Genomic DNA, 13,737 nt, shown 5'->3' with positions numbered 1-13,737 from the left:
GGCAATAAAATGGAGCAGGAATCAATTCTAGAGGAGCTTCTTTTAAAGAAGTCGCAACAGAAGAAAAAAATTTCACCAATTAATTACAAAGAACGACTGTTTGTTCTCACAAAAACAAACCTCTCTTACTATGACTATGACAAAGAGGTGAGAAATCATTTTCTTAACTACAGAGGTACATATTTTTCTAAAGTAAGTTTATGCCTCTGGATTTTCTTCCTCACTGTGCTTTGATTATATATCATATAGTAGGGGTAATGATATATTTTGTTCCAAGTGGGATTTAAAAATGGTACGGGACCAAAATCTGGCCTTGATTCAGGATAGCACTTAAGAATGTGTTTAAGTCCACCCCTATTCAGGACAGAACTTAATCATGCTTAATCTTAGGCATATGCTTAAATCTCATCAAAGTCAATGGGACTAAGGCACATGCCTTGAATAGGGATGTTTTCCTGAATCAGGGTCTCTGTGGTGAGTTATATATCTGGCATTGGTTTGGAAGTCATTTATACAGGAGATAGCTCAGTGCAGAATTTGGCCCATAACTAATATAAACTAAAAGGCTAAAGCATGATTGTATTTTAAAAAGTTATTATGTATCAAAAACTGATCAGTACTTTCAGCACAGTGGCATCTTTTGTGCATTCAGATATAACTCTGAAGCGACTAAAATACATTATTACCATCTGCACTCCTGATAGCTCATTTGGATAACTCCTGTGAGTTACAATCCTTGCCTGAATAAGGGTGGCAGGATCGGTGCCAGTATCTTAACAAAATAATGTGATACAAAATCAGACTCCCATTTCCCATTAGAGACTTTTGCATTTTATATCCTCCATCTCTGCTTTTGCATTGTAATACCGAAGTTCATGTATCAGATATAGGGCCCATCCTGTTGTCTTTGAACCTTCACTTTAAAGGGAGTTTTGTCAGTGTATGGTTTGCAGGATAAGATACAATGGAGGGTTCTCAATGTCTTTTCCAAACAGTTTAACAAAAGTGAAACTCTACCTTACCCAATCTGAAGAGTGCAATTACACACAGCTTAGACAGTGTGGTTTTAGAAGACTTGTCGTGACCATAAAGTATTTTTGATTTGAGGACAATAGTCTTGTGTTTAGAATGATGAGTAGTCCTGCTTCGGCTTTTATTCTTAGAAAAAAGGAAGCAAAAAAGGATCAATTGACATTAAGAAAATTCGATGTGTTGAGACAGTGAATCAGGAGGAACAGGCACCTTTGGAGAGACAATATCCATTTCAGGTAAGATCACGAAATACAAAACTGATCTTTAGTATGGTAAACCATTATTTTTAGGACAAATAAGGGCTTGTGTCACTGCTGACTGTTAGAAAAACTTACAGCAGGTTAGAAATGAATCCTTGTTACTATAAACCTGACCCAAAGACCATCAAAATCAACGGGAGTCTTTTCAATGACTTCAGCGGAATTTGAATCGGGACCTGTCTGTTTGTGCATTCATGTGTGTATAATAGTTTATTTATTTTGGTGTGATCCTATACATACACAAGAATGGTGCATTTATTTGAATATTAAATATGTTTATTTTGTTGTGCATTACTGATCACAATTCATTTTCTCTTTTTAACCTTCCCCACCTGACCTCCTTTCACTTTAGTAGCAAAAAGAAGTGAAGAATTTAGCCTTTTGATATTGAAACTATAGGATGACCATTTAAATGCACAAGTGTCCAGAAATTCATAGTTACAGTTCCCTCAGCAATTGTACCTCATCCAAATTGCACATCTCTATTAAACCTTATCTTTATCAACATATACAATAATACCAATACTACATATGTGCATGGAAGCAAAGTCATATATGCTGCAAAAGCCATAACTTTGACTTTGCTGTTTTTTGTACTGTATGTGTTAATTCTCATTCCAAAGCCTATGCCAGAGCAGAGAGTCCTGGAGGCAGAGAGTCCATGAGAAGAATATACAATAGCGCAAAGCAGCTGCAACTTCCCTTTCTGCCGAGGGTAGGGTGCTATAGTCTAAGGCCTTGTCTACACTACAAGACTATTTCGAATCAACTTAGTTCGAATTTGTGGATTCGACCTTATGAAGTCGAATTTGTGTATCCATACTAAATACACTAATTCGAATTTCTGAGTCCACATTCACGGGGCCAGCGTCGACTTTGGAAGCGGTGCACTATGGGAAGCTATCCCACAGTTCCCGCAGTCCCCGCTGCCCATTGGAATGCTGGGTAGAGCCCCCAATGCCTGCTGGGGGGAGAAATGTGTCGAGGGTGGTTTTGGGTAAGTGTCGTCATTGAATCGTCAATCACAACCTCCCTCCCTCCCTCCTTGAAAGCGCCTGCAGGCAATCTGTTCGTGCACTTTTCTGGTCAGTGACAGCGCGGACGCCACAGCACTGCAAGCATGGAGACCGCTGCGATCATCGCCGTTTTCTCCTCCTCACACTTTATCGTCCACCTCTTCCACAGTCAGCTGCTGAGAAATTGGGCTACTTTTCAATGGTGCTGCAAGCACTGGGGGACCATAGGGGACGTTTTACAAACATCAACATCGGGTGGCCGGGCAAGGTTCATGATGCGTGTGTTTTCAGGAACTGTGGGCTGCTCAGACGCCTGCAGGAAGGTAGTTTCTTCCTGGACCACGAAATAACTGTTGTGGATGTGCAGATGCCTATAGTCATCCTCGGGGACCCAGCCTGCCCGCTAATGCACTTGCTCATGAAGCCCTATACAGGCGCCTGGGACAGCGACAAGGAACTCTTCAAATACCAGCGAGCAGCGAGCAGCGTGACCTGTGACTGTTCAGTTTCTTTACAGAGAAGCTGAACCTGCCCCTGTTTCTTTACCCAGTTATTGTTGACTCTCCTCTTCGGTTACATACCCCGTTCACCCCGTTACCCCCACTTCCAGCACACGTGTAAAAATAAAATACATGTCCCATTATTACTTAACAAAGGTTTCTTTATTCATGACTTTTCGTGAAAGGGTTGAAACTGGGACGCAGACTGTGCTGGGTAGGGTGTGCGGTGATGTAAAGACTGCCTCTAAACTCAAGGAATGACAGGCTCCTGCTCCTAGAGCGGTCCGCAGTGCCGGAATGCTTCTTTCAACGGAGCCTGCCATCCCTCTTTATGGAATTCTGTGTGGGGGCGGATATGTGACCTTGTGGTGGAGGAGGACGGATACAGATTCCTCAGCTGCGTGACTCAGCGGTCCAGGACAAGGACCGCTGTATAAGATCTGTAACCGCCCTCCCCCGCTGCAAAGTCACATCTCCCCCGCCCACACAGATCCTGGAAACCACCTCCCATAACGACCAGGGTGCCTACTGACTGCACCGTGTGTGTGACCCGCTGCTGATCCTGCCCCCGTGTCTGTACCCTGGGAAAGGTGACTGTCCTATGCAATTAACCACCCCCTTCCCCACGCTCCCCATTCGAACACAGTCTTCTTTGAAAAAACATAACGGAAACAGTAATTAACAGCAAAGCATTTTTATTAATTAAGTAGACAGTTAGGGGATGGGACTGGGATTGGGACTACTGTGAGTCTGGAAGTGAAGGACTTCGGCAACTGTAGGGTATGAGAGCTTTTGGGTACTTGAGCACTGTGCTGTGGTGCAGTGACAGTATTCACGTCTCCGGCCGCCCCTCCTCCTGATTATTTTCGGTGAGGGGGGTATGGGACTTTGTGGCGGGGGAGTGCGGTTGCAGATACACTGCAGGGTGTCTCTGTCCTCCTGCGGTCCTGCAGAACATCCACAAGGCGCCTGAGCATGTCCGTTTGTTCCCTCACTAGTCCAAGCAGCGTTTCAGTCGCCTGCTTGTCTTCCTCACGCCACCTCTCCTCCCGTTCGCTGTGTGAGCGCTGGCACAGAGAGACGGTCTCCCTCCACTGGCTCTGCTGGTCCGCCTCTGCTAGGTAGCAGCCCATACGTTCCTCGAACATCTTGTCCCTTGTCTTTTTCTTTCGCCGCCTAATCTTTGCCAGCCTCTGCAAGGGGGATGCTGTGGCAGGTCTGGAGACAGTGGAAGCTGTGAGATGGGAAACAGGGAGTGAATTCCTTGCAAAGATACATTTTTGCGAACAATTAACTGAGTGTAGGCTGTCTCTGTGAATTCTGGGTTGAGACCCCTGTGCCTGCTGGGGCACAAATAATTTTCGCGGTGGATTCTGGGTAAATGTCGCCAGTCATTCCTTCCTCCGGGAAAGCAACGGCAGACAATCATTTCAAGCCCGTTTTCCCAGAATTGCCCTGGCATACGCCATAGCGTGGCAACCATGGACACTGTTTTGCCTTTTGTGTATGTCACCGTATGTGTACTAGATGCCGCTGACAGAGGCGGTCCAGCAGCGCTACACAGCAGCATGCTTTTGCTTTTGCATGACAGCAGAGATGGTTACCAGCCATATTGTACCATCTACCATACCATAAATTGGTAATAAGATGGTAATAAGATGAGCATGGTTACCTGTCCTTTTGCACTGCACCATTTGGTGCTGTCATAAGTGCCCCTGGCCGAGCAGCCAGGGGCGCAAAAGCAAAAATTGGGAATGACTCCCTGAGTCAATCCCTCCTTTTTGGTATCTAAAAATAGAATCAGTCCTGCCTAGATTATGGGCAAGTGTACTAGAGAACCACTGTATCATAGAACCAGAGAGCACAACTGCTCTGTGTCCGATCCTGCATAAATTTGGAGCTGTATGCTATTCACAGGGGGTGCTCCTGCAACAACACCACCTGTTCATTCCGGCCTTCCCACAGCCTTCCTGGGCTACCATACCATTGTCCCACCACTTGTGTGATGAAGTAATAAAGAATGCAGGAATAAGACACAGTGACTTGTTTGTGAGAAATGAGTGGAAGGAAGCCTCCAGCTGCAATGATAGTCCAGGCAGGACATTAATTACTGTGGATGAAGGAGCCCATCATCCCTCTGCTAGTCCAGGGGCAATTCAATCTTTTCTTTATACAGGAAGGGTGGGGGCTGATGGAGCTCAGCCCCCTGTTGCAATGATGAGGACGGTTACCAGCCATACTGCACCATCTACCATGAAAAATTAGGGCCAGGCGCCCTTGATCGACCTCACAGATGCTAGTACGCATGGTTACCAGTCCTTTTGCACTGCCCCATGTGCCAATAGGCTGATGATGAGGACGGATACCAGTCGTTTTGTACCATCAGCCATCCATAGCGTGGGGGGAGCAAGGATGTTGGTGTTGAGTGCTGCACCATCGCGTCTATCTGCAGCATTCAGTAAAGATAGGGTGACATGTAAAAGAGTCAACAGAGGATTGTTTTCACTTCTGGTGGTGGGTGGGGTGTGTGCGCAAATTGCCGAACTATGCCCTGACCCACCGCAGACACTGTGTTTGACCCTAGAAGCATTTGGAGCTCATCCAAGAATGCAAATACTTTTCGGAGACAGCAGGAACTGTGGGATACCTTGCGTCCTCATTCCCCCCTCCCTCCATGAGCGTCCATTATATTCTTTGGCTTTCCGTTACGCTCGTCACGCAGCTGCGTGCTGAGTCTGTGCTATGCCGTCTGTCCGTAGATTTTTTAAAAATACTTTGGACCAGGCGTAAAATTACAGTAATTACCCTAATTAGATGCAGGAGTCTCCGAGCGAGATCACCCTGAGGACGGTCACTGAAGGAGATAGAGAGCGCATGCTGCGTGAAAGCTAGCACGAACCAGGGCCCGATGCAGCCGTGCTCGGGGAGGCAGTGCTCCCTGAGTACCTCATGAAAGCCTTGCGCGGAAAAGTGTGCTACCACGGAGCACCCAATAAGGCAGCTCTCCCCAGGAACCTCCTGCTGATGCTTTTCGATTAACGCAAGGAGAGCTTCGTGGAGATCTCCAAGGATGATTTCTGTTCTATCCCCATATATAGAGAGCCCTCCTTTTCACACACTTAAGATTCCTGTTATATTAAGAATAAAAGTTAACATGGTTAAAGCACTTACCGACTGCTCCTTCCCCTGATTCAGGATCCGGGTTCATGGCCGGGGAGGGTTGGTAGGGGATCTCCGTGACAGTGATGAATAGATCCTGGCTATCGGGGAAACCAGCGTTGTAAGCGCTCTCGCCTGCCTCGTCCTCCACAAACCCTTCCTCATCTTCCCCGTCCGCGAACATCGCCGAGGAACTGTCCGTCGACACTGTCCCATCATCAGAGTCCATGCTCACTGGTGGGGCAGTGGTGGCAGGCTCCGTAGCGTCCGTTTGCCGGTTTGATTTTTTGGTAGCCTTGTCTGGGGTCCTTTATTTTCACGCGGCACTGCGTTGCATCCTGGCTGTATCCTCTGTCTGTATCATGGCTTTGGAGACCTTCTCGTAGGTCTTTGCATTCCGTGTTTTGGAGCGCAGCTCCAAAAGCACAGACTCCTCGCCCCACACACCGATCAGATCCAAGAGTTCCCAGTCAGTCTATGCTGGGTCCCTCTTTCTATTCACAGATAACATGAACTCCTCTGCTGGAGAGCTCTGCATCGTGGCAGGTGCTGCGGAGCTCGCCCCGATGTCCAGCCAGGACGTCAGATTCAAAGTGCCCAGACAGGAAAATGAATTCAAATTTTCCCGGGTCATTTCCTGTGTGGCTGGTCAGAGAATCCAAGCTCCGACTGCTGTCCAGAGCGTCAACAGAGTGGTGCACTGTGGGATAGCTCCCGGAGCTACTAAGTTCGATTTGCATCCACACCTAGCCTAATTCGAGCTAGCCATGTCGAATTTAGCGTTACTCCACCTGTCGGGGTGGAGTACCGAATTCGAACTAAAGAGCCGTCTAGTTCGAATTAAATGGCTTCCTGGTGTGGACGGTTGAGCGGTTAGTTCGAATTAACGCTGCTAAATTCGAATTAAAGTCCTAGTGTAGACCAGGCCCAAAATGGGCAACAGTGCCTTGGAAAGGGTACATGACCTGGGCAGCAGAGGAGTTCATTAATTAACTGCCACCCAACAATTGCTACGCCTAGGGGCAGGACCGGCTCTACAGTTTTCGCCTCCCCAAGCAGCGCACCGAATTGCCGCCGCGGGCGGCGGGGGCAGTCCGTGCCCCCTTAGGGCGGCAGGCATGTTTCCGCCACGGCGGTGGCAATTCGGCGGCAGCTTCTATGTTTAGCTGAAGCCGCCGCGGACAGCTAAATATAGAAGCTGCTGCCGAACTGCCGCCACTGCAGAAATGCACGTGCCGCCCTAAGGGCACACGGACTGCCCCCGCCGTCCGTGTCGGCAATTCGGCACACTGCTGGGGGCAAAACAACAGGGACTGCTGCCCCCTGCAGATTGCTGCCCCAAGCACCAGCCTGGAATGCTGGTGCCTGGAGCCAGCCCTGCCTAGGAGTAACCCCAAGAGAGGGCAGCAGTGTTATCACTGTCTGACTTACCTCAGATTGAATACCCCCAACCCTCATTAAATAGTATTTTTATATTAAATTAGTTTGTTACTCTCATGAGCACCTATTACACTCAAATATGGGGGAGAGAGGGTGACGAAGGAATGAAAGGTACATACTGTACTTCCCAGTTCTAATGAGAATGTGCAAGTTACTGAATTTAGGGTTTTATTGTTCTCTTACTAATGCCAAAGGGAGTTTTGCCATTGGAAGCAGGATTGGTTCAGGCCCACAATGCAAGCTCACTTTCATGTGAAATGGGAGTATAACTATTTAACTCTGTTCTGGCTCATCACTGTCCTGGGCTTAGGGTGGCCAACCATCCAGGATTGGCCTGGAGTCTCCAGGAATTAAAGATCAATCTTTAATTAAAAATTATGTCATGTGATCAAATCTCCAGGAATACATCGAACTAACATTGGCAACCGTGCCTGGGCTGCATGCATTTTGGTGTGAACAGGCCTGCAGAGCTTGATCCTTGGGTTCCTAAGTCCTTTACTTTGTTTCTTTGTTACTCTAGGTCTTTATTTAAAAAAAAAAAGCTAATGAACTTTGAGAACAGGATAACTAGAATGAATTGTTTCCCTGCCTCTTTAGATTGTATACAAGGATGGCCTTCTCTACGTCTTTGCAGCAAATGAAGAGAGCCGAAACCAGTGGTTGAAAGCTTTACATAAAGGTAACATTTGTTTTTGCCATCTTGTGAAGCAACTTTTTTTTAACATGTGGGGGAAAGATTGGATTTTCAGAGAAATCATCTGAATAAGGGGAATAGATGAATCTAGTTTCTCATTTTAATGCAATGGTTTTGTCAGCCATTTTCAGCCTCAGTCTCACTCCTCCATTCAACAGGACTGGAGTGGATGAGAACATTTCAAAAATTTCAGTGAAAAATGGTGGGAGGAAAAAATTCACATTTCCCTGCTGGCATTTCCCCACCAGCTCTAGTCTTTACTTAGTTTGTTCTGATTCTTTCCATGGTCTTTAACTGAGCAAGGCTCCGTCCATGCAATAAGTAGTGTGTAGGCAGAGTGCTGGGCCCCGTAAACCACAGTGAAGTCAATAGGACTCCTTAGGGGAGGGGGAGTCCATCCACATACACACATTGCAGTAGCGCCCATTAAAGTCAATAGGAATCTTCACATTTACTTTAATGGACTTTGGGTCAGGTCCTGTTTATCCCCCCAGTTGTCCCTTGTGGGCCCAAGGGTGGAGGTGACTTTGAGTGTGTGGCTCTTTCTTTGCCTACATGGAAGTGAAGATATATTAACTACCACTGCAACATTGTCCCTGGACGATCTGGGCAGAAGTGGGTGGCTCCAATAGGTTACGTACATTGTTTCTTCTAGAAACCAGGGACAGATTCTTTTGAATAATTCTTCTGAAGAAAAATTTGGTTTTGAAAGCCAGCAGGGATGCAGACTGGCAAGGGAATAAGGAAGAACCACAAGAAACCAGTAGGCAGTTTGGAGGCATAAAGACGTCCCCATTTATGGCCCTGACCTCTGGCAGATTGAGTTTTGGCAGCTGAATCCTCTGCTCATTCCATTCACCCAAAAGAATTATGTGATGGAAACTCCAGGATTTGTCTCTACATGGGGCTTATTGTCCCCTAAATTGTCTTTTTCCTGATGGGAGAAAGATCTGACCTTAGGACCTCAGGATTTGGTCCAATATTCTCAGCTGAACATGTTAATAAGAGTGCTATTCAAACAAGATATGTTTTTTAAAGAGAGCAGCAAAGAATCCTGTGGCACCTTATAGACTAACAGACGTTTTAGAGCATGAGCTTTCGTGGGTGAATACCCACTTCGTCGGATGCAATTAGTGGAAATTTCCAGGGGCAGGTATATATATGCAAGCAAGAAGCAAGCTAGAGATAACGAGGTTAGTTCAATCAGGGAGGATGAGGCCCTGTTCTAGCAGTTGAGGTGTGAAAACCAAGGGAGGAGAAACTGGTTTTGTACAGAAAACGGGTTTTGTACAGAAACTACAAAACCAGTTTCTCCTCCCTTGGTTTTCACACCTCAACTGCTAGAACAGGGCCTCATCCTCCCTGATTGAACTAACCTCGTTATCTCTAGCTTCCTTCTTGCTTGCATATATATACCTGCCCCTGGAAATTTCCATTACTTGCATCCGACGAAGTGGGTATTCACCCACGAAAGCTCATGCTCTAAAACGTCTGTCAGCCCTGGTCTACACTAAGCTCGGGGGTCGAACTAGGGTACGCGAATTCAGCTACGTGAATAACGTAGCTGAATTCGAACTACCCTAGTTCGACTTACTTACCGTCCAGACGCCGCGGAAGCGAACTCCGCGGCTCCAGGGTCGACTCCGGCAACTCCTCCTGCCGCGGTGGAGTACCGGAGTTCGAACTAGCGCTTCCGGGGTTCGAACTATCGCGTCTAGATCAGACGCGATAGTTCGAACTCCGAGCAGTCGAACTCGCCGCGTCGACCGTCCCGGTAAGTGTAAACGTACCCTCAGTCTATAAGGTGCCACAGGATTCTTTGCTGCTTTTACAGATCCAGACTAACATGGCTACCCCTCTGATACTTTTTAAAGAAAGTATGTGAGGAATACCACTTGTTCAGTGAAATATTGCCTAAATCTTGTGACGTGCATTATAGCAAAGTGATTACAATTTTCTAAGGAACTTTTAAAATAAAGTTTAGCTGTAAAAACAAGGAACAAAATTCTGTGGCCAAGATTTTGAACAATCATGCATCAGCTCCCATGCTTCTGGGGGCGCAGGATTTTTGAAAACCAGGCTATAAATTCAGGTGCCAAACCAGGGATTTAGGAGCCTAACTTTAAGCAATCATTTATAAACTCTTGCCCTACACTTTTAAAATTGTTTGTTTCATTATCTTTTAAAACAAATACTACAACTCTGATTCAAAAAACTACAGTGTCACTATTGCCAGTTATACTGTTTTGGGCCTTTTCTAAAGAATACTGGATTATTTTTTATATACAAGTAACAAATGTTTATTTAAGAGGTTTGATAAATAGAAAGTGTTGCATTTTAACTGGACATTCCTTTAACTGGTCAGTTTTGTACCGAAATTTGCCATTTGGTGTATTGAACACCTATAGTTTGTCTAGTTTATTTCTAAAATATGAATTAGAAATGAAATCACTCTTCATATTTTTGATATATAAAATATTTTATTAGATTTTTGAACACAGTTAAATGAGCTTTAGGATAGTCTAGTAAAGTCTTTAAGTCTTTATAAAATGCACATCTCCTCCATGATCTTGATTCACATTTACTGAATTCTTTTATTGTATCAGTTTGTATTACTTACTGAAAACATGCTACCAGCAAACCTTTTAAAGTTCTTTTCTTTTCTTCTTCCCCGCCTGTGCTCTCCAGAGATTAAAGACAATCCTGATTTACTAAACAAGTATCACAAAGAATTCTTTACCAATGGGAAGTTTCTCTGCTGCAACCAGGCATGTAAAGCAGCCCCTGGATGTACCATCTGGGAGAAATGTAATGAGCCATTTTGTTTGTATTTGCTTTTTGATATGTTAGTCTTAATGGTGCTTTTCATGATATTGGTAAATCTACAAGGATAATTGTAGTCAATGGTGGTAAATATAAAAATCTGGTCAATTATTCCTCTTGATGTTTGTTCTTAACTTATTTTAACAGCATTGCAATTGTACTATGTAGTTTGATAATATGGCTAGGAGAAAATAGTATAGTATGTGAAATACCCATGCTGAAATCATGACAATTTTTTACTGTACCTCCGAAATGCACCAAATAGAAATCCGTTCTCCTTACTCCTTTGACTTAGTATGCTGAATTGTTGTTGCTGTTGTTATGGGAGTGGGAGAAAAAAATATCATTATGGCTGCGTCCAAACAGCCAAATAATCTACTAGCAACATTTGTGTGTCAGTTATAAAGAATTTAACTTCATAATTAATCCAAAGTAAAACTGATTTTTTTTCATTATATTCATATTTATGGTGGCTACTTTTCTAAACAATGCTATATTCTCCCCCACAAGTCTGTTTTTTGTACTCTGTGGAATGTAGGATGACCAGATGTCCCGATTTTATAGGGACAGTCCTGATATTTGGGGCTTTTTCTTATATGGGTATCTATTACCCCCCACACTCTGTCCCGATTTTTCATACTTGCTGTCTGGTCACAGTAGTGGAAGGTGTATTTATAAGAAATAGGATTACAATAAGAATAGGGGAATTAAAAGAATAGCTGAAAAATCATTTTAATTTTATAAAATGTACTGTGCTGAGGAGCAAGTTTAGTTAGGGAAAATTGCCAGTCAAATTACTCCACAAAATGGTTCTAGGGAGCAGTTGTTCCAAATAAAGCACATTCCAGAACCTCAGAGAGCATTTGTGCATTTCTTTCCTGTGCATCATTTAAAAACAAACATGTTGTTTCTGAGTAACAGACTCCTGCAGTATGTTGGAACAATGTATTTACTGAATGAAGGAGTATTTTATATACTTAATTTTTTTTTGTTTAAATATACATTTTTAAAATACTGGACTGGAAATTAATCACAATTACTTAGCTCATTTATTAGTCACCATAAAGAACCTGAGGAGTTAATTTTCAAAATGGATGCATGCCAGGATCTACATATTGGTAAGCACCTTACCCGTCCCCCGTCCCCTACCCTTCCCACACACACACATTATTACATGCACATTGGAGAGTTGAGGCTTACATTTTTTTGAAAGTGGACACTTGTTTTGGGTGCCTTCGGTTTGGGAGCCTCACTTGAGATATCGAAAGCCTGATTTTTCAGCGGTGCTGAACTCTTGCAGTTCCCATTGACATCGAGAGTGCTCAGCCCCTCTGATAATCAGGCCCCAGTTGTTTCAAGATGGGTAATGTTTCAAAATGACAGGCAACCCATAATTAAGGGACACATTTGAAAATGGAAGCCTAAACACCTAAGAATCCAATTTACATGTGTGAGATTCCAAGTAAAAATATAGAGGCCCCTTTTGAAAATGTAGCTGCACTATTTAGTAGTAACATCAGTGTCCTATGTATGGACACAGTGGAGGAACACTAAACAATGCCCTACTATTTTAAAGAGTTGCCAGTTGTTGTTTTTTTGTCATTTGTCATTTGAATGGCCTTCCAAACCAAATATTATATATGCAAATAATGCTATAAAACCCACACACTGCCACAAGTAACTGTTTGGTTGCCACTGGACTTGTACACACAGTAGTAGGTAGAAAATGAAAACCTTCCAAAAAATAGGGTCACCATGTATCAAATACTTTGTTTCTGTCTGAAATACTACAGAATGCAAGAGGGTGTTGTGTCTACTCTAAATTTGCTTCAAAAAAACATCTATTGTTGATGATGCAGCTGCACTAGTGATAGCAACAGCATGAGAGGGCTAGAGGAGGGACAATCCCAGGCAGCCTCCAACATAGTAACTATCACATTACCTAAAGCATTTTAACCCAATGTGGAGGTAAAACATTGGTAATCACCAGGGCTGTGTGTCTCCTCTAGTAATCCCACCACTGCTGCCTCTAGTGGAGCTACGTAAGTGGAAAAACCTATTGCCCGCATGGCCTTGGAGTCATGCAGTAAATTGCTTGTGATATTTTTCTTTCCCCCAGTTACAGATATGAGTCTGCCTAGCAGAACCAGCTCTATGAAACCACTGCCTCCTGTCCCTGGGAAACTGGTAGGTGACAAACTTTTAGTATCTGCCTACAATGAACTCTGCTTATGGGGGCAAATCTACTCCCTAGCATCCAGCCCAAATAAATGATGGAGAAGGATTGGGGAACCTTCTCCCCCAGCCAGCTGTTCAACGGAAGCTACTCCAATCTAATCATTGAGTAACATCAATGTCCTTAGTGGCCACCAGCACAACCTGGGGAAGGACAGGACGGTACACCTAGCAGTCTTCCAGTTCCACCCTTTCTCCACTCATTCCTCACCCTGCCCACACTCACCTCTGGGCTGTCGCGCAGGAGTGCCTGCAAAGCTGGGAAAGTCTCAGATAGTTTCAATGCATTGCAGTGTGTAGATGTCAGTTTGGGCCATAGCAAACCTCTGCTTCTTGTGAAGTTGTTTGAACAGATTTGCTTTTATGTGCCTGTTTCCATTAAAGTCAATGGCAATTTTACCCCACAGGCTTCAGTGAGAGCAGGCCTGGGCCCAAAATTGTTTATCTAGAACCCAAATCCTTCCCATTCCAGCAAGTGCAGAGGGCCTCCTACAGAGTGGAAATGCTGCAATTCCCCTGTATTGGGGAGAGGGCAGGATTACATGTGTCTATACAGGAATTGTGCAGCCTCTGCCAGC

The 13,737-nt window shown here is 44.6% G+C and overlaps 1 protein-coding gene across 2 annotated transcripts in view; it reads left to right on the top strand.

The window, feature by feature from the left end:
* Window positions 1–13,737, top strand: part of BMX (BMX non-receptor tyrosine kinase) — a 39,428-nt gene continuing 25,691 nt past the window's right edge. The window contains exons 1-5 of one of the 2 annotated variants that reach the window (XM_045025090.1): window positions 1–147; window positions 1,164–1,268; window positions 8,005–8,086; window positions 10,790–10,909; window positions 13,044–13,111. In XM_045025090.1, coding sequence (XP_044881025.1) covers window positions 10–147; window positions 1,164–1,268; window positions 8,005–8,086; window positions 10,790–10,909; window positions 13,044–13,111 — 513 coding nt within the window. In that variant the 5' untranslated portion in view covers window positions 1–9. Of the gene's footprint in view, window positions 148–1,163; window positions 1,269–8,004; window positions 8,087–10,789; window positions 10,910–11,999; window positions 12,043–13,043; window positions 13,112–13,737 lie in introns of those variants that run through there. The other variant, XM_045025177.1, reaches the window with a different exon arrangement.

The sequence above is a fragment of the Mauremys mutica genome, chromosome 1, assembly GCF_020497125.1.
Source record: "Mauremys mutica isolate MM-2020 ecotype Southern chromosome 1, ASM2049712v1, whole genome shotgun sequence".
Lineage (NCBI taxonomy): Eukaryota > Metazoa > Chordata > Testudines > Geoemydidae > Mauremys > Mauremys mutica.
The sequence above is the reverse complement of the archived record's forward strand: the minus strand, read 5'-3'. Positions and strand labels throughout refer to the sequence as shown.